The sequence below is a fragment of the Nansenia antarctica genome (genome assembly GCF_963989245.1).
Source record: "Nansenia antarctica genome assembly, chromosome: 15".
Lineage (NCBI taxonomy): Eukaryota > Metazoa > Chordata > Actinopteri > Argentiniformes > Microstomatidae > Nansenia > Nansenia antarctica.
This window is the reverse complement of record NC_137685.1, coordinates 11,767,822-11,794,383: the sequence shown is the minus strand read 5'-3', so window position 1 is coordinate 11,794,383 and position 26,562 is coordinate 11,767,822. Positions and strand designations below refer to the sequence as shown.

The 26,562-nt window shown below is 41.0% G+C and overlaps 1 protein-coding gene across 1 annotated transcript; it reads left to right on the top strand.

Annotated features, from left to right (window-relative positions):
- Positions 1 to 1,719: 1,719 nt before the first annotated feature.
- On the top strand, positions 1,720 to 25,870 carry helz2b (helicase with zinc finger 2b; the record flags this gene model as incomplete). Its single annotated transcript, XM_080545445.1, has 19 exons — positions 1,720 to 2,711; positions 4,089 to 4,272; positions 4,756 to 4,863; positions 5,907 to 6,421; positions 7,025 to 7,663; positions 7,879 to 8,677; positions 8,864 to 8,939; positions 10,048 to 13,537; positions 14,576 to 14,661; positions 14,927 to 15,064; positions 15,141 to 15,296; positions 20,879 to 21,023; positions 21,185 to 21,316; positions 22,545 to 22,737; positions 23,284 to 23,430; positions 23,747 to 23,956; positions 24,055 to 24,211; positions 24,348 to 24,515; positions 24,957 to 25,870. The coding sequence occupies 19 exons, from the start codon at positions 1,720 to 1,722 to the stop codon at positions 25,070 to 25,072; spliced, it is 8,451 nt and encodes a 2,816-aa protein (XP_080401571.1). The 3' UTR covers positions 25,073 to 25,870.
- Between the last annotated feature and the right edge of the window lie 692 nt (positions 25,871 to 26,562).

The following is a 26,562-nucleotide window of genomic DNA, read 5'->3' as shown; positions in this document are numbered from 1 at the left end:
AGGTTCTATCTCCGTTTAGAATGAGAAGGTTCTATCTCCGTTTAGGGCAGTTCAGAGATATTGAGCGTCAAAGTGTTTACATTCCATTATGTACATTACATTATCAATTATTCCATAATTTTATTAATTAATTACTAACAAAACAAACAAAAAACATTTAAAAAATAACACCAGGCATTAATAAACACCTAATGGATCAGATTATGTAAAAAAAACTCAATTTTGACAACAATGGAGATAGAACCTTATAATTCTAACGTCACGAGAATGCAGAAACGAAACTAACGGAAGGAGGAGGAAACGTTCGCTGCTCAGCGATGGGGAGAGTTCACTCAACATTTCGATAACATTATTGAATGTGCTAAATATGGTCTAGACATTATCGGATATGAGGCTATCACCATCTCTTGTTCGGTAAGTTCAATCAATGTTACTATTTTTTCGCAATTTACAATATATAAAAACGGACTATGCGGAAACGTGTTAAACGTTGCACATACAATAATGGTGACAATTGGTGACGTTAGAATTATAAGGTTCTATCTCCATTTTTGTCAAAATTGAGTTTTTTTTTTTACATAATCTGATCCATTAGGTGTTTATTAATGCCTGTGTGGTGTTCTTTTTAAAATGTTGACATTTTTGAGTTAATAATTCATAAAATACAAAGGTTCCATCTCACAAAACATAATGGAATGTAAAAACTTTGACGCTCAATATCTCTGAACTGCCCTAAACGGAGATAGAACCTTATCATTCTAAACGGAGATAGAACCTTCTCATTCCAAACGGAGATAGAACCTTCTCATTCTAAACGGAGATAGAACCTTCTCATTCTAAACGGAGATAGAACCTTATCGTTCTAAGCTCACGAATTGTATTAAACCTGTTGGCATGTAATCTCATGTTCTATACTGGTAGGCTATGTTTTAAATAGTACGATCATTAATTGGTACTTACGTTTATTCGTCTCAAATAGAGTGAACAATAAAAACCTATATTTATATATATAAGTTATTTATAGACATGGTGGACAACAACTCATGAAAGATGAGTCAATTTCGGTATAAGAGAATAGTGACCACATTAAATGGTCAGGCTGGGACATTTTTGGAGCCAATAGCCATTGATTCTTGAATAATAAAACTTTGTGTCACAACTCACAATCTTAGTTCAAAGTTCAATTCACCCCATCACAACTCGAAATATACATTTGTTTTACTCCTCTGTTCGTTGCCTAATTGTAAACAAGAACTGTATAGCTTCAAAACATGGTTAAAGTGATCACTTTGATCAGTCCTTTCATCTATAGTTTTGCTATTCATTTGAGAGTGGTTACATTTCTCCAGGTGCATCCCTCAGCTGTTCACCAAGAAGTGGCAAGTGGCAAACACTTGTGTGAATCCCTCATTGCCCCTATATGTATGTGTGTGTGTGTATATATATATATATATATATATATATATATATATATATATATATATATATATATGTGTGTGTGTGCCTCATGTGTGCCTCAACGCATGTTCATCTCTTTGGTTTACTGATTGAAATATAGTTGAAAAGTACTTAACAAAGTGATATTCTTTATCTTTTCTAGTCTCAACAAGTCATTGAAGGCCATGGCCAGGGACATGGAGATCGTCTTTGAATGATAAGCACATCCTTGACACTTTGCATGCGTTCCGTTATGTGAATCCCATCGTTATAGGTCTAGCAATGTCAGCAAAAGGGATAATTAGGTCCAAACTGACTGATCTCTTACAGACATGTCACTTTAAAGTTGTATGTTCTTTGTGCTCTGTCAAAGAGAACGAAATTACGTACACACCTAAACCAGTCAACCACCAATGCAGTAGGGATTTTCTACTGGCTAAAGTCAAGGGGGCTAGCAAATGGAGACCTATTTCTCGTCGCCCCTTATTTCCAAATCCTGCACAATACCAAGTGTGCTGGTTCTTTGCGGAGGGCTCTGGCTGTACGAAGCACAGGAATCGATGCACTTTTGCCAGAAGCCCCGAAGAAGCCACGGTGTGGGACTTTGAAAAAAGTGTGAGTGTAGATCACAGCACTTTCATCAGCCTGATAACAGAGAGGGAGAGAGTTGTCGCCCAAAAGCAAAACATAGCTGAAAAGATATGCACTGAGTTTTCAGGGGAATTTCAAGAACTCTGTAAACACTGCTTCCTTAGCAGTCCACATCAAATTACAGTCAAAAGGTGGAACAACACTTGCTCAGCAGATGCAGTGCATGTCTGGGACCCAGTATTGGTCCATCACTTGTCAGAAAGTCAGGGGAAGGAAGTCTACAACCAGATACGACCTCTTCCTGCAAACTGCGGTTTCCAGTACTGCAGCCATGTCATGCACGGTATGCCCTGCTGGCATGGCCCCACACAATGCCAGTTGGCCCACAGTGAGGTTGAGATGGCTGTGTGGAGGGCAGAGACCGGCGGTGTATCGATTCGCCAGGATGTCCTACTGCTAAGTCAGGAGAGGCAAAAGTGTAGTCAGGGTGTAGTACCTGCCCCCGGCCTGCAGGCGGCCATCTACTGCAAGACCTGCCTCTTAGTACTCTCCTCTGCTGAGAGCTTTGTCAAGCACTGCGCCTCCTTGGGGCACGCTCAGATGATCTCTGGGGACACAACCACAGACTGGAAGCGTCGTCCCCCGCCCCACGGCCGTAAGGCAGAGTTTTGGCCGTGTGAGAGGTAAACATGTTTTTTGTACACACCTATATCACCTGCGACACTTTAAATGAATGTGCAATAACACTATGTGCAATATGACAACCCTAGGGTACATAAGGTTCAGAGAATAGGAAATGTTAGAATAGGTATAGCATAGCATAGAGTACAGCACAGTGTTTTATTTGTATAGTATAGTATAGTGGATAGTGTACATAGCCTTTATTTATGTAAACCAGCTCCTTTCCCTTCTTGTTTTTTTTAGTTTTTTTCTTTCCTAGCACCAGGGGAGCCCCCCCCCTCCCAAATTTCGTTGTTTGGTACCTGTACTATATCAATGACAATAAAGACCATTCATTCATTCATTCATTCATTCATTCATTCATATAAGCATCTGTAACGCTACAACACAACAAACCTCAATTCAATCAATTACAGATGGAGGATTTGCAAGACATGATTGACACAATGCATATGAATGAATGAATGAATGAAAACCTTTATTGTCCCCAATGGGGAAATTTTGTTGTCAAACAGCTTAGTTAGGGCAGACAGAAAACATTCAATAAATAAATAAATAAAACAGTGCAGGCTCAATAAGTAAAAAGTGCAAGTAAAGTGCTCAAGTGCATGTATAGTCCAAGTAGCAGTCTTAGCTCCAGGTCTCCCCCACCCTGCAGGGCCTGGTTGTAGAGTCGGAGTGCAGCTGGAATAAAGGACTGTCCAAATCTTTTTGTACTTTGACGGGGGAGAACAAATCTGTGGCTGAACTTGCTCCTCATCCCATATGTGGGTTCATGTCCTCAACAAAACAATGTGACAGTGTAAAATTCAACCAATATTAAATGTGCATGCTTTCTTCCTGAGTTACAGTGGGGTGCAAAAATGTGGGCACCCCTAGTCAAAATGCCTTTTACAATTAATATCTAAGTGAAAAGAAGCAAACCTAACCTCTAAATGGTACAAAGTTAAACGTGACACATTTCATCACATTTTAAAGCAAGATACATTTTTATTTTTGACTTTTCACAGTTTCAAAATAATAAAACAAGGAAAAAGGCCTTGTTTTATTACTTAAAGCTAGTACTTTGTAACTCCTCCTCGGGCAACTATAACAGCTTGAAAATGCTCCCGAACCGTTCCCAAACTTTTGCACAGGGCCCTTTTCCGTTTTTATCACTTAAAAAAAGAAAAAAGAAACCTTGCATTAAAATGTGCAGAAAGGCGTCATGTTTCACTTCGTAGCATTTAGTGTTCAGGTTTGCTTTCAATCACTTGGAGATTAATTGTAACAGACACCAGGGGTGACCAAATATGTGCACTCCACTGTATCCTAGAGACCTGCCATTGATTGAATTGGGGCCTTAACAACACATGGCTTGTGCTGCCATTTCCTCATAGGCCTGACACCTGTGAATATGGCACTAACTGTGTGAACGCTCACTCTGTGGAGGAGCTGGAGGAATGGCTGATGCGAGCACAAGAAGACAAGGAGATAAGGCAGAGTATCCAGGCTCAAGGCCTCATGTCTTACAACGAGCGGCTCCTGGGGGAGTACAGACACAGCAGCAATGAAGTGCACATTGTAAGTCATCATACATTAGAGGAGTATCTTTATATATATTTTTACACACATTTTGATATCCGTCAGATCCACATTAGAAAAATGTTGAAAAACAACATTGCCCCTGTATATTGCATGAGAGGCAATCAATTTATACTACGTCTGGTTTTCAGCAGTACAGACTGGACATAATCCGACTATTGGTGCCATTAGTGTTGTTCCAATATGTTGTTTATTTTGTATTTCATATATTATTACAGATGCGTAAGTTATACCATCAGTGTAAGGTCTAAAGCAAGGACATACACTGTGTGATAATTGAAAGAGCCAAGATGTTATATGTTGTTATATTTAGGATTTTAATAGAGTTGGGACAGTGTATAAATCATTTATGATACTCTCTCCTCCCATGTACAGAGTAAGGTGCTTCTATTCATTCTACTGCATTTGTCCGACATGTTTTATTTTCAAATGTTCCACAAACATTATGATTTCATTTGACAGATGTCAGAGCAAGTTGATGATGTGAGTGTCACTTGTGATGAGGACTTCGATGTGGCATGTGTCCAGACTGATGCAGAATTCAAATGGAATTTCCAAATCAAAACAGAGGTAATAGAGCAAAGTTATAATGTTATTTTATAACATCAAGTGTTGCTGAATACATTTCTGTTTCTTTTCCCATCTAAAGTCTATCATTACCCATTTAGTCTCAAGGCCAGGGGTTTTTTCCCACAACTTTGTTTTTTTACTTTGTCCTTCATCACTATCTCTGGACTCAGTGAAACAGACTAAACATTCATGCAGGGTTGTCAGGTCTGGCTAAAATATCCAGCCCTATGGCCACTCAAAACCAACCCATAAAGCCTGAAAACTAGAAAGAGAGACACATTCTACAGTAGTGTCTTACAATGATAATCTAAATACAACCGGTAAAATGTTTTTACCTTGTTCTCTGCATTTGTCCCATTTGTTCACCACACTAAATTATTTAATCTGAACTATTGAAGTTATTGATAGTGAATAGTTAAGATTGTTATTAAAATGGTGTCACAAGGGTTAAGATAATCGTGTTGTCAACTGGAGTATACAAATTGAAAAGCCTTTTCCAAAATAATTCAGGTACTGGGTGAACGAGGCAAAAAAGGTCTTGAGGGAGACGTTTGTAGCTAATGCTGTTGGTTTATTATTCTCAATTGTGAGCTTCCAGTGCTCTTTCAACACACACAACACCCTCCGACTCCCCCTCCCTCCCTGCTCCCCCTCCCTCCCCCCCGTTCAACACACACAACACCCTCCGACTCCCCCTCCCTCCCCGCTCATTCAGCCACAACCGGCCTCACTGCCTCATAATCAGCAACAGCAGGTCACAGTGAAAAAGAGAAATGCAACATAGTTTTCGAAGTCGATCAATTTGGTGTGAAAACCGCAGACATGCGGTTTCAACTTTATTGTCATTGCAGAGTACACGTTCCAGACAACGAAATGCAGTTTAGCATCTAACCAGAAGTGCAGATAGTGGTATAAAACATGACAATGATAGTGATAGGTACAGGTAGTATGGCTTATAGCTGTGTTTTTAACTTTGACAAAGCTATTACAATTGTGCAAGAAAATGATATTGATCAAATTCTCTGTTTTTTGTGTCTGCACAGAGAAGTCTGGCACATGTTGCATTATTGAAACAGGAACCTGGAGCCTCTTTCTCCCTGGGTGAAAACAGTCCTGAGCCCTGCACCTACTCTACAGGTGAACACTTCTGTAGCACAGACATGACCTACGACATCACAGTCTCATTCAAGTCCCCCAATCCAGGCCTCTACGAACAGTGGCTGGTGTTTGACTTTGACATGAGACCAGTGCTCCTACAGAAACTCAAGGTTAAAGTAGGAAATCAGTCAGACCTTCAGCTAGTGGAGCCACCAGAGAGCGACAGACATCCCTCTCAGAATCTGGAACGTTGGAATCGTGGGAACAGGTTCATCATCCCATGTTTGGACAAAACCGAAGTACATGAAGAGCTACTACAGGAGTACAAGCCTCCTCAGATTAGCTTGCGGTATAAACCACTTGATGACAGCAGTGCACCCATGAATCACCAGAACTACAAGGAGAGAATGCACGGTTTCCTCTACAGAGAGGAGATGGCAGAAGATCAGGTGGTTTCAAGGTAATTAAAGTAACTTAAAAAATGTTATATTAAAGTGTGTGTGTCCAAACCAGGGTGCTATATTTATGTATGCTGGTGCACTCCTCCAAAATACATTTCATTATCCTACTTGAGTATGGCCTCGTTGTGGAAGTCTATTACTTATGAAAATGTATGCTAGCTATGGTTAGGGTTAGGGTTAGGGTTACGGCCGAGAGCTGCGGTGTCCATAGCAACGCAGTGGGCGACGTGCACATCATGCGGAAGTGGGCGTGGTTTTGTCCAAACTCCATTGCGATTTGGGTAGTCGGGCCCTGGACCATGTATTGCTTGCAAAGGTCTGTTTCCCTGCCGAGACAGCGTCTTGCTGAAGCTGATCATCTCAAACACGAGAGCGGCTTTGAAAACCCCTTGGCTAAATGCTACAAGGTTGTGGGCACGTCATCAGTGTGTCTCTTTAGCATGTTACACTAACGGGTTACCCTAATAGGGTTACCCTCACCATAACATAAATAAAAATACAGAATACATAAAACAGTCCATGACAAATTGTGCATGCATATTTTAAATCTGTATTAAGAAGGACCAACCACCTAAGTCTTTCCATTTTCTTATGAATTTCAGACTCAATGTTCAAGGGACCATCGCCTTGTCTGCCACCCTGTGTGACCCTCAGTTTGGGATGAAGATTGCTCCTCAGGGAGAACTGTTTGGTGCTGTCTCGGTCCCTTTCACTCTTACCCCAGACACCCCAGAGGGCTTGGTACTTAGAAGAGGTGTTCAGTCAGCTCTCATAGCACCTGTATCCCAAGCGAATCAAAGTCGCAAGGTCTATGAAGCCATTATCCTTCGAGACACCACAAGTGAAAATAAAATGCACTTGCAGCTCTCTAAAAGATGCTGCTCTGATCTTAAGCTACAAAGCAATGAAACATGTGACATGGAAGTTCAGTTCCAGCTGAGTCGTCTTAGGTTCTGTGAGATGCACAAAGCCATAGATCTCCTTCCAAACACAGAGAGAGTGCTACCGGAATTCGGAAACTATAGGGTTCCGCTGAATGAAATTCAGTATCCAAAACTAAATGCAAAGCAGCAGGCAGCCATTGATTTTATCATAGGGGACTCGGATGGTACAGAGGTTGTAGCACCCCTCCTTATATATGGACCATTTGGAACTGGGAAAACCTTCACTCTCGCGACAGCAGCCAAAGAGTTGGTACGGCAGCCAAACACCAGAGTTCTGATTTGCACTCATACAAACAGGTAAATTACCCATAAACATCTTCAACCCCAATTGGATAACTTGAATTTGTAATTTCTGGTGCTTCTATTTGTTATAATACAAAACGTGTGTATTATAAACACTGTAATGAATAGACTGGTTCCATCTGTATGGTTATTATGGTTGTTAACAATTAAATGGGTTTGCTGCCAAAAAAGCAAGAAAGTCTAAACTCTCAAACTCTCTCTTTTGTCAGTTCTGCAGATTTGTATGTCAAAGATCACTTCCATCCATACATCAGCTCTGGACACCCTGAGATTAAACCACTGAGGATAAAGGCAAATAAACCAGGGGTTCCTGTCAGTGCCACAGATAAGATCACACAACGTTACTGCCTTCTATCCCAAGATGGCCAGTTTTTCCTCCCTCCTACAAAGTCTGCCTTAGATTGCCACAGAATAGTCATAACAACCACTGCAATGGCAAGGTACTTCCATGACCTGAAGCTCCCTGATGGCTACTTCACCCACATCCTGATCGACGAAGCCTCACAGATGCTGGAATGTGAGGCACTGGTGCCCCTTGGTCTGGCAGGGCGAGACACCAGAGTGGTTTTAGCTGGAGATCACATGCAGATGTCGCCAAAGCTCTTCTCAGTGGAAGATGACCAACGCTCCAATCACACTCTACTGAACCGCCTTTTCATCTACTATCAAGGCCAGAAGAGTAGTGCTGCACTGAAGAGCAGGATCATTTTCAACGAGAACTATCGCTCCACCAAAGAGATAGTGGAATTTGTGTCCAAGACCTTTTATGTTGGCACGTGTGATGCCATTAAGGCTGTTGGAAATGTTCCAGCTCATCCTAAAGAATATCCACTGAGGTTCCACCATGTCAGAGGAGAATGCCATCTGGACCCCTTATCTATGTCATGGTTTAATCTTCAGGAGGTTGCAAGCGTGGTCGAAATAGTGCAAACTCTTCTCAGAGACTGGCCACCCAAGTGGGGAAATCAAGATCAAAGCTCTATTTGTGTTCTATCTGAAGGATGCCAGGTAAAAGTTACATGACTTGTTGTCTGATTAATTACCATATGAAGGAAATATGAATATGAAGGAATAATAAATATTTCTAATAATGCATTTCTTGAAATAGTGAACATTACTCTAGTGAATTTGTCTATAGTTTTGTTCCAGTGACTCTTAACTTTTATCTAACATTTGTGATGTATTTGTCCATAGGTTTCACAAATCAGGAAAGAGCTTCGGAAAAGACATCTTGGCAGAGTGACTGTAGAGAATATCGCCAATGTTCAAGGTATTTGAAATGATGAAAACAACATTTTAAAATTGTATGTGATAAGTAAGAAAAACATTCCTTGATAATAGTCTATTGTCAACTAGAGAGATGTTTTTAGACTGTAACAGCACCTGGGGTGGGTAAATGGTAAATTGACTGACTTACAGTATATAGCGCCTTATTCCAAAACACTTACAATGGCCTCTCATTCACCTATTCACACACACATTCACACACCAATTGTAGCAAGCTACCATGCAAGGCGCCAGCCTGCTCATTGGGAGCAATTTGGGGTTCAGTGTCCTGCCCAAGGACACCTCGACATGTGGCCAGCCGGGGTTCGAACCGCTGATATGCGGACCTTGCGATCATTAGACGCCGGCCCTACCTCCTGAGCCACAGGGTGGGGTGCTGCTTCACTTCACAAAATCACTTTGCTTAGAATATAAAATAAATCTCATATCATATAATATATATGATAACATATGATAACATGATAACATATATAGGATAACATGATAACGTTACAACCGGTTTCATTTTCAAGTTTTTGTGCAGCGGAAGCCGGCAAAGATATTAGCAAGATATGAGCAAGAGTGCAGGGTTGCCAGATGGGGCGGGTTACCGCCGAATGAGCTACTGGATTTAGCGGTTATAGACTGGTTAGGCTGTAAAATGTCAATCCCATCTGGCAACCCTGCTAGAGTGACGTAAAAGTCGCATTAAATGCGACTTGACAGTTCAGACGGGGGCGCGTTGCTAAATATCAGATATGTATCCGATATAATACCACCTCTGAACGCGACCCAGGTCGGATTTTAAAAAGTCAGATTTCATGTGACTTGCGCTGTTCACACGGTCATGCATAAATCAGACCTGAATCACATGTCGGCAAAAAAATCCGATTTGGGTCGCATTTCACTGCCGTGTGAACGAAGCCTAGGTGACAAAATGGCTGGCGAGTGAATGATCTTATGTTGTGCTATCTTCTGGTAGTTGCCCAGCTAATTTGTGGCTATGTCATATCACTGAGTCTACCGTAAACTACTGGAAAATCATTGTATACAATTTTGTATTTAGTATCCCAAAATGCATACTTTAACAAATTGTTTTGCTTTCTTGACAGGCAAACAGTTCAGGGTAATAGTAATGACAGCCGTTCAAACCCGTGACAGCCTCCTCCCATCTGACTCAAATTGTCTGGAGGTCTTCAATGATGCGCGTGTGCTGAACACAGCCATGACCAGGGCTCAATCCCAGGTTGTTATTGTTGGAGATGCTGCTGCCCTCTGCTACTTTGGGAAAAACTCAAGAATCTGGAAGAGCTACATCGAGCACTGCATCAGCAAGAGCAGTGCTGAGCCGAAACACATAACCAAAGACTTCATTGATGGTGATATCAAAGAATTCTCAAGATTCCAAAGACCAGCACATCTGGAGAGCAGCACTCAGTCTGTTATGTCAGGTACAGAGAGCTACACAGATGCAATACTGCAACAGATGAAAGAGGACCAAAGTGCAGAAGACTACAAGTCATCTGACATTGGCAGTACAGAGTGTGTGTCCTTAGTTGAGCAAAAGAGACCACACAGCAACACATTTGGAAAAGATACCCTGCTGGACCTGCTGAGAGAGCAGCCAAATGTGTACAAGCGAGGTGAATTGGTAATGGAGACATATAACACAGGTTATATCATACCATTTGACAACTCCACTGAGCACATTATCATCAAAGGTAGAGAGAACCTAGGCAAGTCCTTCTCTGGTGATGAGGTGGTGGTCAAAACATCTCATCTTGATGGCATGTCACAGGGGGAGGTGTTAGGCATCACTGAGGAGGCGGAATCACCCCGTGTGTTTGTTTGTACCCTTGAGGATGAAGATTACCATAAATCAAAAATGAAATCTGAACATCAATATTTCAGAAAGATTATGGTACCTATCAATAAAAACACCACCAAGATTTGCACCCTGATCAGCAAGAAAAGTCGCAATTTCATTCCAATATGGAATAACTACGATGGAGACTGGAAGATTGTAAGATATCAACCACTCAACGAGGAAATCAAACACAAACATGTATTTGTGGTGGAGGTGCTTGACTGGAAAGAAAACTATGCCTTTCCATTAGGGTATGTGATTGACATTCTTTCAATAGGTGCATCTTTGGATGAGGGACTAAGGATTTTGGATGCAGAATTTAAAGTCGAACCATTAAATTCCAGAGATATTGTAGAGGAAGAAGCATGTTTCCCAGCAGACATCCAGAACGGTAATAGACAGGACCTCCGCGAATTGATTACTTTCACTGTTGACCCAGAGATATCCAAAGACTTGGATGATGCCATTAGTGTCATGGACAAGGGGAGCCATTATGAGGTTGGAGTTCATATCGCAGATGTGGCAAGCTTTGTCAAACCTGGTCATCAGTTAGATGATGATGCCAAAAAACGTGGAGCCACATATTATTGTTCTGGAAAAGAGCCAGTTTACATGTTCCCAAAACTAGACAGCACGAAACATTGGAGTCTTTTGCCTCATCAGGATCGCATGGTGATTTCATTAGTTGTAAAAGTGGACAAGGCAACAGATGAGATTCTTGACAAGACCCTCCAACTGTCTCGAATAAACTCTGATGAGAAGTTGTCTTATGAAGAGGCGGAGGACATCATTCAGAAGCACTCGGGAGAACAGCCCAAGTTTGATACAGTGGAACACTGTGTCGCCGTGGCATATCGTTTTGCCAAAGCTCAAAGGAAGGCCAGGCTTCAGGACTGGAGCTACGCCCGACCCGATGACCACCGGAGGCCAGGGAAGAGGAGATCACATCAGATGATTGAAGAGCTTAATATAATGTTCAACAGTTCTGTGTCTGAACATTTGATTGACAGAACAGAAACCATGTTCTGCACTCCTCTTAGATGTCAAGCAAGTCCTAAACCTGAAATGGTTGAAAAGTTGAAGGAACAGTACAGAAACCTCATACCATTGTCTTCACACCTGAGGCACAAAATTGATCATGACAATCAGATTTTGGAGGGCCAAAGCTTCTACGTGCTAACATCAGTGTGGAATGAAATCCTGTCAGCTGCTCAGAGAGGGGAAGTTGACACTGACAGAATGATTGACTTGATTGCGACAGATGACATCTACCCTCAGCTTCTTCCAGTAATAGCAAAGTTCAGGAAGTGCCTTGACAAAGCCTATGTCACCCGTTGGAACTCATCCCCTGAAGCAAGTTTTCAGCACTATTCCTTGAACCTTGACTATTATACATATGCATCCTCACCCATTCGACGGTACCATGACATTATCATACAGAGGCTCTTGCATTCAGTCATAAGTGACACTCCAGTGCCATATTCTCCACAGGATATTGACATTTTGTGTCACCAAGCTGATGAAAAATACAAGAGGGCCAATGACTATGAAAAGAAAGCCGAGATGATTTCCTTTGCTGTGAACATGAAGAAACAAAATGCCTCAAAGCTAGCATTTGTTGTTGGTGTCGAACCAGAGGGAGACAGTTTCAAGCTGTCATTTCCTTTTGACAAGAACTTATTTCCAGACAGTTTACCTGTTATGTACAGAGATTTGCAACTGGAGGATCAACCGCTTTATGACTACACAGAGAACCACATGAATCTGAAATGGAGAAAACGAGTGTACTCAGTCGAAACCGCCAAAATTCACCTTGAGCTGCAGAGGTTGCAAAAATGTAGTCCATGCACTGAGCTCCCTCAAAAGACTTGGAAAGCTATTGTTGAAGCAATTGACCAAGAAAATTGGAACGGAGCAAGGTCTCTCATAACGAGCACCAACACAAAGCAAATTGAACGTTTGAAGAGTCCTTCAAAACATTTTGAGATGGATTTGCTTCAAGCCGAGGATGACTCTCATCGAACTGTCCATGATCCAAGTGAAAAATCTGAAATGAAGCATTATGTTGATCTCACTCTCCAGTTGAAGCCAGGCGACACACTTCAAGTCCAGATGACATCTGAAGTCAAGAGAGGTTATTTGACACCCACTGTTCAGCTAGTTTGCGTCAAACCAAAGTTTGAGATTTGCGTAGACCATGCCCACAGCCCTGTCACATGCTTCTCCAGATGTGCAGATCGTCCATCCCAAACCAAATATGACAACGAACAAGAGTATGTGAAGATCTGGAGACCACTATGTGAGATGGAGTCTGCTGCCAATGCAGTGGATGAAAGTGACAGCATTATCATTGAGGAACTGGAGCTGAAACTAAAGCGAGGGACCAGAATTGAAGGAAGTTTTTACCTCCCTGTCAAATACATCAAGGACTGGGCCATCGAATTCAACCTCGCCAAGTGCTTACTGTGCATCCGGAAAAGGGGTTTGAAGCTGACCTCAACACCTGACCCTTTCCGAGAAGTAGTGGACCCCAGCAACTTCACATGGGTGGCCCATGGTGTTACGACCAAATTTCAAGAACCAAAGAAGACTAAAATTCTAAAAAAGTCTCAAATTGAAGCCAAAAGAGTTGACTTCTATATCAACCACTTGCCAATGGATACAACTCCAGACTGTATCTTCCAGGAAGACATGCTCTTCACAGTGGAGCTCATCCCAAAGCTTCTACCAGATGTGTAAGTATTGAAATAGCAGTTCTCTTAGCACTTAAACTTACAGCACTGTTATTTCACACCTCTTGTTCCACAGTTGTTGTTTGTTTATATTTTAAAAAGTAGGCTACATTGAGCTCCATAAGTTCTGGTATTAAGCTAAGTATTGCAAAGAGGACGAATGTAATCTTCTTTTAGCTCTATACTGACACAGTTTGGATTTGAAATGAAACATCTGGAGTAGTAACAACATTGCATTAACATGAGTTTTATTTGGCAATAGAATATGGAATTTAGTGGTTTGTGTTATTACAGAAGTGAAGTAAGGAATAGTCCTTATTCCAATTGTGTAACAACACAACTGGACCTAACTCCATCAATATTCTATAACAAAGCAGTTACTTATGTACTTAATACAACGGTTTGATCAGAACAAGCATTATGATTGGCCGAGAGGCGTTCGAAGCTGTGCTTTATTCCCTGATTAAAGGTGCGCTCGTAAATTCACTCTGAGAATCTGCTCTGATTGTTATAGAGTGCTCTGAAATCAGTTAATTTACGAATGGTTAGTTAAAAGTCTTTACAAACTAACTGTAAACATGATGGACACCAACGATAACATTACCATAATTTTGCATTCATGTTGACGTTAGCTAGCTTTCTGTTGCTAACTTTAATGATGTTGACAGTAGATACTCGTTAACTAACGTTGTTATTTTCATCTTTTAAAAATCATTTGAGTGTGGCCTGGGGTGGTCCAATGGTCTAGCACCGCGGTCTACAGTGCACACATATATGTCAGCATGGGTTCGAATCCGGCCCATACCCTGCTGACATCTTCTCCTTACTTTCCTGCCCAACCACGACCAGCTATTAATGCACACCATGTCATGCATTAATGCTTACATTGTTGTTACTAGAGCATTTATAACATTACAACTCAGTAGTAGTGTCTAAATAAATTGAAAAAAAAACTAGTCATGTTAATGATAATAAAGTAGTCATGTTAATGGTAATAAAGTAGTAATGTAAATGGTTGTGTTACATTCTCTATCTATCTAGACGGAAAGAAATGGCTGTGATCAATGTCACTTCTGCAAACGACCTCGTCCAGAAAATAGCTCTTGGACAACACATTCCAAAAGGAGGTAAGTGTTACGGACCCATCCTTGACAACTCCTTGGCGCCCCCCTCTGGCAGCCCATTGACACTGCGTCACTCCCTATTTCCCATCGTCACGGACTGATGTGTTGCACCTGCTCATGTTTGAATGTTTCTTGTGAATGTGGTAGCTGTGTGAAATCATGAATTCCTTTTGATGAGCAAATACACATTGAAATATTGTATTCTACTTTTTCATTTGTGGTGACCATGATTAAAAGTATTGTCTTGCTGTCTTACTTGGTGTTACAGTTTCACAATGTGCTGTGACACGGTTGCGAATCATGAAAGAAAATGCACCAGAAGGGCTCCCAGAGCTGAACTCAAGTCAAGTTGATGCAGTGGAGAAAGCTTTGAATAACAGCTTCACACTCATACAAGGGCCACCAGGTAAGTTAATTGATTCTAAAGCCAGAAGCGATCCCATTGCTTTTCATTATTTAAAATATGCACACCTGTTTTATAGGGACTGGAAAGACAGTTGTAGGAATGTACATTGTGTACTGGTTCCTTGAGCTGAACTGCGCCAACCCCTGGAAATGTGAAGACCCCAAGGACAAGGACAAGAAAGAAGTTATTCTTTACTGCGGCCCTTCAAACAAGTCTGTTGATGTCATTGCAGGTAAGTTTACCTCATTGCTTGGAATTACATGTGTGACAACTGACAATGAAAAGAGCTACCTGTAGGCGAAATCATTTTTCTGTTTTTTACATGTGCTTAAACTACAGATTGTAAGCTTTCAAATGATGCGTCATACGTTGAAATCGGAAACAAATTGAAGACGACATGAGTATTTGAAAGTGGCTACACCTGAAATCACTGGTTTATGTCTGCTTAACCCCACCCCCAACCACTCCCCCTCTAGATTGACAGCTGTCAGCTGTCAATATCTGTCAGTGTTAGTCACTGGGTCAGATAGCTATAGCTAACATTATTACCTAGCAAGGTATTACCTGAGCTAATTAGCCAGCTTATCATTATGGAGGCTTTATGGTTGTTGTAACTATTATTCTTTTAATGATACAAAAAAGTCTTGAATCAGAATCAGAATTTATTTTACAGTACACAATAATACAAATCTTTAGCTGTGGTTCTTCAACATTAGCTTTGCAGCAAGGTACATAATCACAACAATACCATCACAATAATCACAAGTAAATAAGTAAAGTAAGTAATGATAAGTAATAAAGTGATAAGTGATGGTAGTCGCACTACAGCAGAATTAAAGTGCAATCAATAGTGTAACATGCTGTGCAAAGTTCAACAAGATGAAAATGAAAGTGTTCAGGTATTTCTCAGGTAGTGTGCAATTCCTGTGTCCTAATGTTTTCAACATTAGCATTGCAGCAAGGTACATAATCACAATAATAAGTAAATAAGTAAAGTAAGTAATGATAAGTAATACCGTTTTCTGAGGTGCTGTGGAGTCTGGTGGGCATGTGGTGTCTTTTGCCTCATCTGAACAGAATTCTCTGATCAAAAAGATACTTCTGTCTGGCCATGTCAAGTCCGAGTGGGCCTTGAACATGAAGATCACCTCCGGGGGGCTTGACATCAGTGATTTTCAGCCATAACCACGCCAGGTTCCTTAGCATCAAAGCTGAAACAGACGGACGACAATACATTGAATTATTGCCCACAGTAAATGTAATAATATTACCGCCATACCCTGTTCATAAAATGAAAGTTCATACATGATAATGAATTACCTTAAGTGCTGGTAACTCAGGCAATCGGGAGATGGAGGGCAAGGCCAGGCACAGTACCACAGCATGAAGTTGTTCTGAACAGTAAAAAAAATAAACATAAACACAGTTAGCTAGCTGTACACGGTATCAACAACACAACTTATAAGAACAGCATAATGTGCTATGCGATTATTTTAGAAAGTCTTACGCAATACCACACATAACTTACTAGCTAATGCTAGCTAGCTAACACGGCTAGCCCAACCCACGTAACAAAAGAAAAACAGTTAACTAACTGTACACAGTAGCAACAACACAACTTATAAGAACAGCATAATGTGCTACTATGCGATTGTTTTAGAAAGTCTTTAAAAAGTCAATACGACACAGAACATACTAGCTAATGTTCGCTAGCTAACGCGGCTAGCCCAACACAAACAAACAAAGGACTGTAGGCTACTTACCCAAAAGCAGAACATGTTGTGGTATGTTGATCCCGTGAAATACGTATGTTGTCCTAGTAGTCAGGTTTGTTATATAATTTCGTGGGAATTTTTTGGGGATTTGCTAATCTATACATTTTTGGAAAGGGCATTGTATGAGGAATCAGAAAATATATGTTTCCATTTGCACAGATGTCTGAAAGGTGGCCATCTTGGCATTTACAAAATGGCCGCCATAATACACACGTTTTGTAATATCTTGGCTTCTAAATAAGCTAGAACATTGATTTTAACTGCTAAATCTACATTTTCAGGGTCAATGGTTGTAGTTACAAAGCTTTTTTTTATTTTTTTATATCATCCCATAAAAATGTGTAATTTATACTTTAAGAAATTGTCATTTTTCTATTACTTCGTTATTCGTTACTTTGTTACTATGTGAGTCCAAAATGACCCACATGCATTCTATGGAATCTCATGGGAACCTTATGGTAAGATTCGCTCTGGGATCATTGGCATCTCCAACAATGCCAGACAGAGATTTTTCTTGGTCACACCAGAACTTTCACGTCTGTCAAAATAATTCAAGAGTCAGTTTGACATGGAAGCTGACAGAAGCACACAGCACCATGAACTTGGGCCAAATGCAATCAAGAGGGCACATTGTACAATCAACAAGATCAAAGCAGCCATACTCAGTCATGGAAACCCCTTTACCACTGAAGGTGACAGGCTGCACAATGTGATAACGCATGCCTATATCCCAGATGAGAAAACTTGCTGGTATAGAGATGGTAAGCACGCAGATCAGAAAGAGAAGATGGAAGTACATCGGCCACGTGTTGAGGAAAAGCCCGGATGACCATCAACGCATAGCCCTCAGATGGACCCCTGATGGACGAAGAAAAAGGGGACGCCCCAAAGAAACCTGGAGAAGAACCGTCGAGAGGGAGCGTGACATGCTGGGTCTAAGATCCTGGGAGGCGGCGGCTGCTGTGGCGAGGGACAGAGACCGGTGGCGTAAACTCGTTGGAGGCCCTACTCTTCACACCCGAAGAAAAAGGACCTAAGTCAAGTAAGTCAATATCCCAGATGAGTATGTACCACAGATCTTGAATGCTGATGTCACTGGCCAGAAGTTGTATGAAGACTACGTGTCAGAGCGGATCAATGGAGATGTCAGCCTCTGGGTCCCTGTGAAGAAAGTGAACAACAAGATGTTCCTGTCTGGGAAGATTACAGTGAAACTCAGAGACAATACTGTGGATCTGAAGGAGACCAAGGACCTGTTTGCGAGGCTGATGGTACTTGTCAGGTCAAACCGAGACATCAACCTGAAAGAGGCCATAGGAAACTATGAATTCACTCTGACACCAAGGGCACTGTTCGCTCCTGATGGAACAATCCTGCCATGCCATGACAAGTCCAAGTTAATCCATCTTCTCGACAAGCTGACAAGAGAAGACATACTCTATGAAGACCATCAGCCGCCTCAAACTGGAAGTGCTACCCACCAAGATGCAATGGATACAGGATTCACAGACCCCAAATCTACTGATCAGCCAAGTCGGAAGATAGTACTGGTGGATGGCATGGTGCTTGTGCAGAAGCTGAGCAAAAAACCAGCCACTGTAGTGACAGTCAAGGATCTGAGTGGCTGCTTCAATGACAGACTGATGTCACTAACACGAGATTATGATGAAATCATCCTTGTGTTCGACACATACAGGGCAGATTCTCTGAAGAGTGTGCCAGAGACAAACGAAGACAAGGAAAAGCTTCTATCCAATATCAAGTCAGAGATGACACCAACATCAAACACGTCCCAATGAGCAGGTTCCTCTCACATGACAAAGCGAAGGCTGATCTGACTGACTATCTTGCTGCCAAAACTCTAGAGTACAACAGGGGATCCTCCAAGCTGATCATCACGTCTGCTTCTGGGCACACTAGGAGCAACAAAGACCTGGTCTTTGAGGACAACCACGAAGAAGCAGACACACTGCTAATCCACCAGGCTGTGCTAGCATCACAGCGAAACCAATCTTATGCACAGTTGGTGTTCATCTCCTCAGACACAGACGTTCTAGTGCTAGTCATAGCAAACTATCATCTCTTGCTGACGAACACGTCCATTTATATGGCATCTGGTGTTGTGCAGATTAAACCACTGTGGCAGGCTCTAGGTACAGAGAGAGTAAAGGCTTTGCCAGCATTCCATGCGTTCACTGGGGCCGACAACACAGGGAGGTTCTCCCGTATAGGCAAGGCAACGTGGCTGCAGATCTACCTCAAAGCAGATGAAAATGTCATCGATGCTCTGCAGATGCTTTTGGGTGAAGCAGAAGTGACAGAGGGAATGCTGTCAACACTGGCTTCCTTTGTGTGTGCAGCTTACTCACCCAAGGGCATCAGAATAAGCACAATCCCTCAACTGCAATGGCACCTCTTCTGCAACCATAGGGCAGAGAGTGACAAGCTCCCTCCAACACTTGGAGCTCTGAAGCAGCACATATTGAGGGTCCATGTGCAAACAAGAGTATGGGCACAGGCAGCCATTGCTCTGCAGGATCCACAATTGGATCCCCTGCAAAATGGGTACTCCAAACATGAGGATGGCATGCTTAAACCAACAACCACAGACGTCCTCCCAGCCCCAAAGTCCATCATTGAGATGGTACAATGCAAATGCAAAACTGACTGTTCTTCTGGCAGATGTTCATGCAGAGCTAAGAACTTAGCCTGTACCGACATGTATCAGTCAGCAGCCAGTGCCAGAACGATGACGATTCCCAAGCCGTGACGCACGAAAGTGATGATGATGAACTAATCTAACAGCCCAGCTCACATTGGCACGCATTGGACTCGCCATTCACTTATCACATCACACATAGCATAAACGCGTATACATAGTCAAAAGACACAACCCGCCTGTCATTACACATAGAGTAAATACACATCCCACAAACAGAACAACCAGCACACCATACACCCCCCACATTCCTCCCATTCATTTATTTTGTTTCATTCCCTATTTTTATCATTAAATATGCCATTAGGCTAAAGATTTACCTGCCTCTGTATTGCCTTACTGGTTGCTGGCTGTTGCCATAACATCCAAAAATGTATAGATTAGCAAATCCCCCCAAAAAGCCAACAAAAGTTTAAATCATAACATCGAGACTATCTAATGCAGGAGGTTGTCATGATCATACTGTGGTCTGTGGACTCATGTATGGAAGTAATAGAAAAAATACAATTTCTTAAAGTAGCCTATAAGTTACACATTTTTATGGGATGATATAACTTTATAGCTTTGTAACTACAACCATTGGATTCATTGACCCTGAAAATGTAGGTTTAGCAGTTAAAATCAATGTTCTAGCTTATTTAGAAGCCAAGATATTACAAAATGTGTGTATTATGGTGGCCATTTTGTAAATGTCAAGATGGCCGCTTTTCAGACATCTGTGCAAATGGAAACATATATTTTCTGATTCCTCATACAATGCCCTTTCCAAAAATATATAGATTAGCAAATCCCCAAAAAATTCCCACGAAAGTTTAAATTGAAACATAGTGAAACTGACTATAGTAAAGTTTCGTTTCTTGGGGACTTTCTTTGTGCCTTCAGTCATTACTGAACAATTGATGAGCTAAGCAGTGTTCATCGATGGACAAACTCAAAATACATTCTCAATAAACACATTTTGAGCGAGCTCAACGGCCAATCACACCCAAGTGAAAGCATACATGTTATTTCAGCCACAAGCATGACAAACAAGCCTATTTTGTTGATAGATTATACTTATTTAATGAACGTAAAACTGTTCGGAAAAATAACGAGTGGGTACTTCACATCTTCAAGTTGAATGTTAGCTAAAAAAACGAAAATCTGAGTTTTAGGTCAGAAATAGTTTGAAGACTGATTTGACGTATTTCTGTTTTGCGAGAGGTAACTTAAAACACGCTCAGTCGTCACATTTTATGACCAATGTTTCACGTTTTTTGTTGACAAAAGTGTGAATATTTCACAAATTATGTGGCACTGCCGTCCATGTTTGTTTTGTAGAGTACCTGTTGAAGTTTGGAGACAAGCTGAAGCCCCTCAGGGTGTACAGTCGACAGATGGAGATGCTGGAGTACCCGTACCCAGGGAGTGCCCTTCAGCTCTGTCCCAAGTCACTTCGCCAAGAGAAGTCCAAGCATGAACTCAGGTATTTTAGATTAGACTAGATTCAATTGTTTCTCTCAAACGTGTCATACTTCAACATTGCATCACTGTTAACCTGTATTATTGAGTCATTTGATCATAATACAAATTATACACATTTCCAATGTGTTAATAAACTGTCATCTGACTCCATACAATGTTTAGGGGTATCACCTTGCATCATCGCATAAGGGAGGAAGCAAATCCACTCTCCGGGGGAATAAAGGCGTTTGACCAGAGAATAGACCTCGCCAGACAAAAAAAGGGACCAGAGTTGACGGAAAAAGAGGTTGAAGAGTGAGTTACGGACAGGGTTCGAGTTATAAGCTGAGCTTTGTGGGGGTCTCCAAAATAACAGTGCGAAATGTTCTCATGCACGCGCGCGAATCATGCCCACACAGCGATGGGACCTACAAGTTTTAATCAGCCATAGGCTGCTAATTTCACCACATCAACAGCACCACATGAAACAACAGCTATAAGCGATAGTCACGGCCGGGTATCTCGGCCAATAATTTTGTTGTTTTTGCTATACAGTCCATTCACTTTCCCTGTTAGCACGACACATTGTCCACATCTCCATTTCCAGTGACATCGCACCTGACATAAATAATCATGTATGCTCGTCCATGAATTGTGCTTTCATCTAATGTTATGCTAATACGAGAATCAAGTGATTTGACATTAGAAATGAATTTGTTTTTCATCTCTTGTGCAATGTGCTCTACAATCTGGTCACATGAATGATCAGATCGGTGAGTAGGGCCGACTGTCGCACCATTCATCTCATTAAGTTTCATAATTGTATTCAGTTTTGTATAAGGCATCCTTTCTTTAGGCTGCCCTGAACGAACTAGCTGTCTCCTTATACATACTGGAGGTGAGTTCTGCTACTTTCTTCGGAAGCACTTGGTTTTGTTTGAGCTCTGAAAACAGTTTCAACGTTAGGTGTCAACAGGTGCGGCTGAATTCAAGTTTGGTTTCTTGGATGAAAACCCGAAACTTTCCAGGCTTGTCGACTCGGTCGGCAGCAGTGGCCTTTTTTTGGGAGGCATGATAGCTAGCTACTGAATGTTTTCTTCTCAATAATCGTGTTTTCACGTTCGCAAGCTCTCAACGATCATATTCTGCTGTTGCACATTATTCTACTGCGCCCCATAGTGTCTTGGTGGTAAAGTGCAGGCAGTCAAAGGCCTACTGTCATTCACAGGAGATTAATGGTGCGCGTAGTTCTTTTGGAAAACGTGTTTATTTTAGAATATTTATCATCTAAATAAATATAAATAATACTCATTACATTTATCAAATAATGGTTGTGGTAATGTATTATTAGCGACCCCCACAGATGTATGATTTTACTGCTTTCATGGGAGCTCGGACCTTCTTTATGGGAGCTCAGCTCCCATTGGCTCCCACATAACTCGAACACTGGTTATGGAGCATCATTTTGCTGCCATAAAAAAGCCTCTTCCTAAATGTTTCATTGTCTTTAAGCCTGTGTCTGCATTTTTTTTCTCTCTTCCAGCTACAAAAAGCTTCTCAATAAGGCTCGGGTGTTGGAACTGCAGAAGCACAATGTCATTTTGTGTACCTGCACAGCAGCATCCACCCCTAGCCTGATTAAAACAGTCATTGCACGGCAGATCCTCATCGACGAATGTGCCATGGCAACGGAACCACAGGCCCTCATCCCATTGGTCTACCACAAACCAGAAAAGGTGTGTAGAATATCCGCTTAGTTGTCATGTCATGTTTTTCCACTTCAGATCAATACATTCAGAATGTTTCCTTTGTTTTAATTGTGATGCAGTTCCAGATGTGAGGTGTCATGTCCTTACGAATGAAAAGGTTTTAAATAGGTGTTCAATCCAACAGCAACTGGCCTAGTCTGGCCTCCACTATGTTTACATCATTGGAACTCCTCAGTAAGATGTTTTGCATGATCATTTGTTTGATTTTGTGTGACATTAGTATTTTTTAATCTGATACATTACAGAGGAGTGGTACTGTAGAAGCACTTTGAATTGCCCCTGTTGTATGAAATGTGCTATACAAATATACTTGCCTTGCCTAAATCTAGATTGTGATTTTGCATCTTTCTGCATGAAGTTAATCTAACTCTTAATCTAACCTTTTGACGTGGAAATACATGCAATGTTATGGAGTGTCGCAACCCTGTCTTCTCACCTACATACAGGCTAGGTAATCATGTTTTGTACGTGATAATAATTGATGGCAAACTAAACCTCTTTGATTCTCACTAGATTGTGTTGCTTGGTGACCACAAACAGCTACGTCCCATTGTCAAGAATGAACTTGTGCGGAAGATGGGCATGTCAAAGTCTCTGTTCGAACGTTACTTTGAGATGCACAAGGCCAGGGCAGTGATGCTAGATACCCAGTACAGAATGGTAAGGGATGAAATGGTAACCTAATTCATAATTGAACAATGTTAAACAAAGGTCAAATGTCACTGTGCCTCTGACAACATTCAGGTATATAGAGGACATTTCCCTCTATTAATACATTTTTTAATATTTGCCTTTATTCATTGTAATTTTTATTTTCTTATGCTCCTCTTGCTGTATTTTTAAGTAATGTATGTAAAGCACTTTGAATTGGCCCTGTTGTATGAAATGTGCTATACAAATAAACTTGCCTTGCCTTGCCTTGCCTATACACAATAATATATGCAAAGAATTGTCAATGTTTTTCCCCTTTTTATAGCATGAAGATATATGCGAGTTTCCATCCAATGAGTATTACGGTGGGCTTTTGAAAACCCATGTGGATCGCCCAAACAGTGTCCTTCAGGCTGACCGCAAGCAAACCCACATTGTTTTTGGGGACATCAGCGGAGAGGAGATCAGTCTGGTAGTGACAACAACAAAGGGAAATGAAAACTCTAAAGCCAATAGGAAGGAGAGAGACATAGTGGTAACGAACCAATTTTCCATTGTGTAGCTTATTCTTCAGCTAGCCTTTTGTAAGTCTTATCATGCCACTCATACAAATACACTTTTTGTCTCTCACAGGTTCGCGTCGCTCAATCATTGGTGAAAGAATCCAAAATAAATCAACAGAGTATTGCAATTCTATCACCATACAATGCCCAGGTGTCCGAAATCCGAAAAGAACTGAAGAAAAACAAAATGGACAACATCACTGTCACCACCATCACAAAAAGTCAAGGTATAACTATCAAACACTCTTTTCTGTCTCCCATTTCCATCTTTGTAGTGTTTCTAGTAGTTTCACCTGCTGTCCTTTTGAAGCCTGAACCGATTGGGTCAACCTTGGCTAACACCAACACTGCTCTGTCACCCAGGAAGTGAATGGCGTTATGTCATCCTGTCCACCGTGCGCTCGTTGCCCAGCGAGGAGATCGACAAGGAGCCAGACAGGGCTTGGCTGTCGAAACATATCGGCTTCGTTGGCGACCCAAACCAAATCAACGTAGGCATCACCAGGGCCAAAGAGGGACTCTGCATTATCGGTGAGGGAGACCAATGCATGATCATCATGATGGTCATAGACCCCCAGGACCAAGCTCCGCACCATGGGAGATCGGGCCTTCTGCTCGGCTGCTCCCAGGCTGTGGAATGCTCTCCCTGACCACCTAAGGGCACCACAGTCTGTGGATGCTTTTAAACCAGGCCTTAAAACCCACCTTTTTAATAGAGCCTTTTTTTTGCCTTTTAATTGAAAAAGTTTATTGTTTTATCTTCCTGTTTTTAATTGTAGCACTCTGAGATTTCTTATGTAAAGTGCTTTTATAAATAAAATGTATTATTGTTATTATTATTATTATTATTATTATTATTATTATTATTATTATTATTATTATTATTATTATTATTATTATAGTTAGCCTTTCAAAATGTCATCTTCATTTGCTCTCTTCTTCTCCTCTCTAACCCTTTTTTTCCCCTCAAAGGTAACCAAGAGTTGCTGAGTTGCAGCCGGGCTTGGAAAAATCTCTTCAAACATTATTCGGCAAAGAACTTTGTCACGGAGGCCAGCAAAATCTCTGTGCGCAAAATGCCTAAATAGTCCTAAACATTGTCAACTTTGACACACATGGTCTCGGCACTGTGCGCTAATAAACTGTGCACTGTGCCTATTATCACCCTACTCATTTGCTTTATTCTATTATTGTTGCATTTGCATTCTGCTGCTATTGTTGATTTGGTTGATTTTATATCCTGCTTTATTTTATTATTCATGTTGTATTCTACTGCAATGCCAATGTCGAGAGAAGAACCTGAACACAAGAATTTTACTGTGTGACCTGTAGCCTACAACCAATTCTGATTCTGATTCAGTGACATTGAAAGAAAGATTTTTGTAAATGTGTTAGTTTAGGCGGAGGTTTGCAGTGTTGTATCATTTCAAATGTACTTGTTTGTGATTTGTATGTGGTTATCAGAAAACAATAATAATATGTAATAGAAGTGTCAACCTTTTTAGTGGGGGGTTTTCAGGATGGATTGTAGTCTTTTTATTGCATTACTGTGAAAATTATAATAACCATTGTAAAATAACCAATTGTCAAATATTCAAAGATATCAAGATCGATTTTTAAATGAATATAATAGTACTGATTTTACCGTGTAATGACATTATATGCAAACTTTGAGTCCAAAAAGTGCCTTCTCAGGGTCTAAAGCTGAATAATTAATGTGTATTAATTGAACATTTTCTTACTGCTGAAGATGTTTTTCCATTTTAGACAGCCTGTCTGCTGATAGTGTCAGGATATGATATTGTTCATTTTGTTTGGGAACATCATGGCTATGTAAATCACACATTTTGTATGCACCTCTTGAATTAAAAGTGTGTTAGCTCTGACATGTCTCATCCCTTTGTTCCATGTTTTTATTTGTCTTTCCATGAAAACTGTTAACACACTATTGGACATGATTACGTGTAAATGATCAAATCTGCATTTTTGTGCAGTGAAACTTAAATTCTCTGAATGTCACATGTGTTATGTGTTTCGTCAGTAGATTGTTAACAAACATGACAATATGTGCTAAGTCAGGTTTGATTGAATCTTTTTGATGACAAGACATCACCACAGGCAAGTCTACAGTAACAAGCATAAGCTATAGAAAAGTGTACTTGCAATTCATTTAAGTATTCCAAGCATATCATTGAATAGCAAGAGTGGCAAAAGAATTAGCAAGTTACTGTATAAACATATGGCATACAGTATACTGTAACATATACAGATTGTATCCTTTTATTACTGTGCCAGTGAATTTGCATGTGAGCAAAGGATGACCTCACTCCAATGACATCACATTGTCTGACCATGCCCAGTTGGGTTCCTTCCTGATTGTATTTCTTGTAAAGCAAGGACAGTGTCTCAAAGTTTCGATTTTGCAGTAAACTAGGAATGAGACTCATGTTAGTTCCTGTTATGTGCTAAGTTTCATTTCTTCAGAAACAGAAACTAATGCCCTCAGGAGATTGGATGTGGCGTTGCTAGGGAGAGACTGTGAATACACCATAAATACTGCAGCAACCACTTCCTGGAG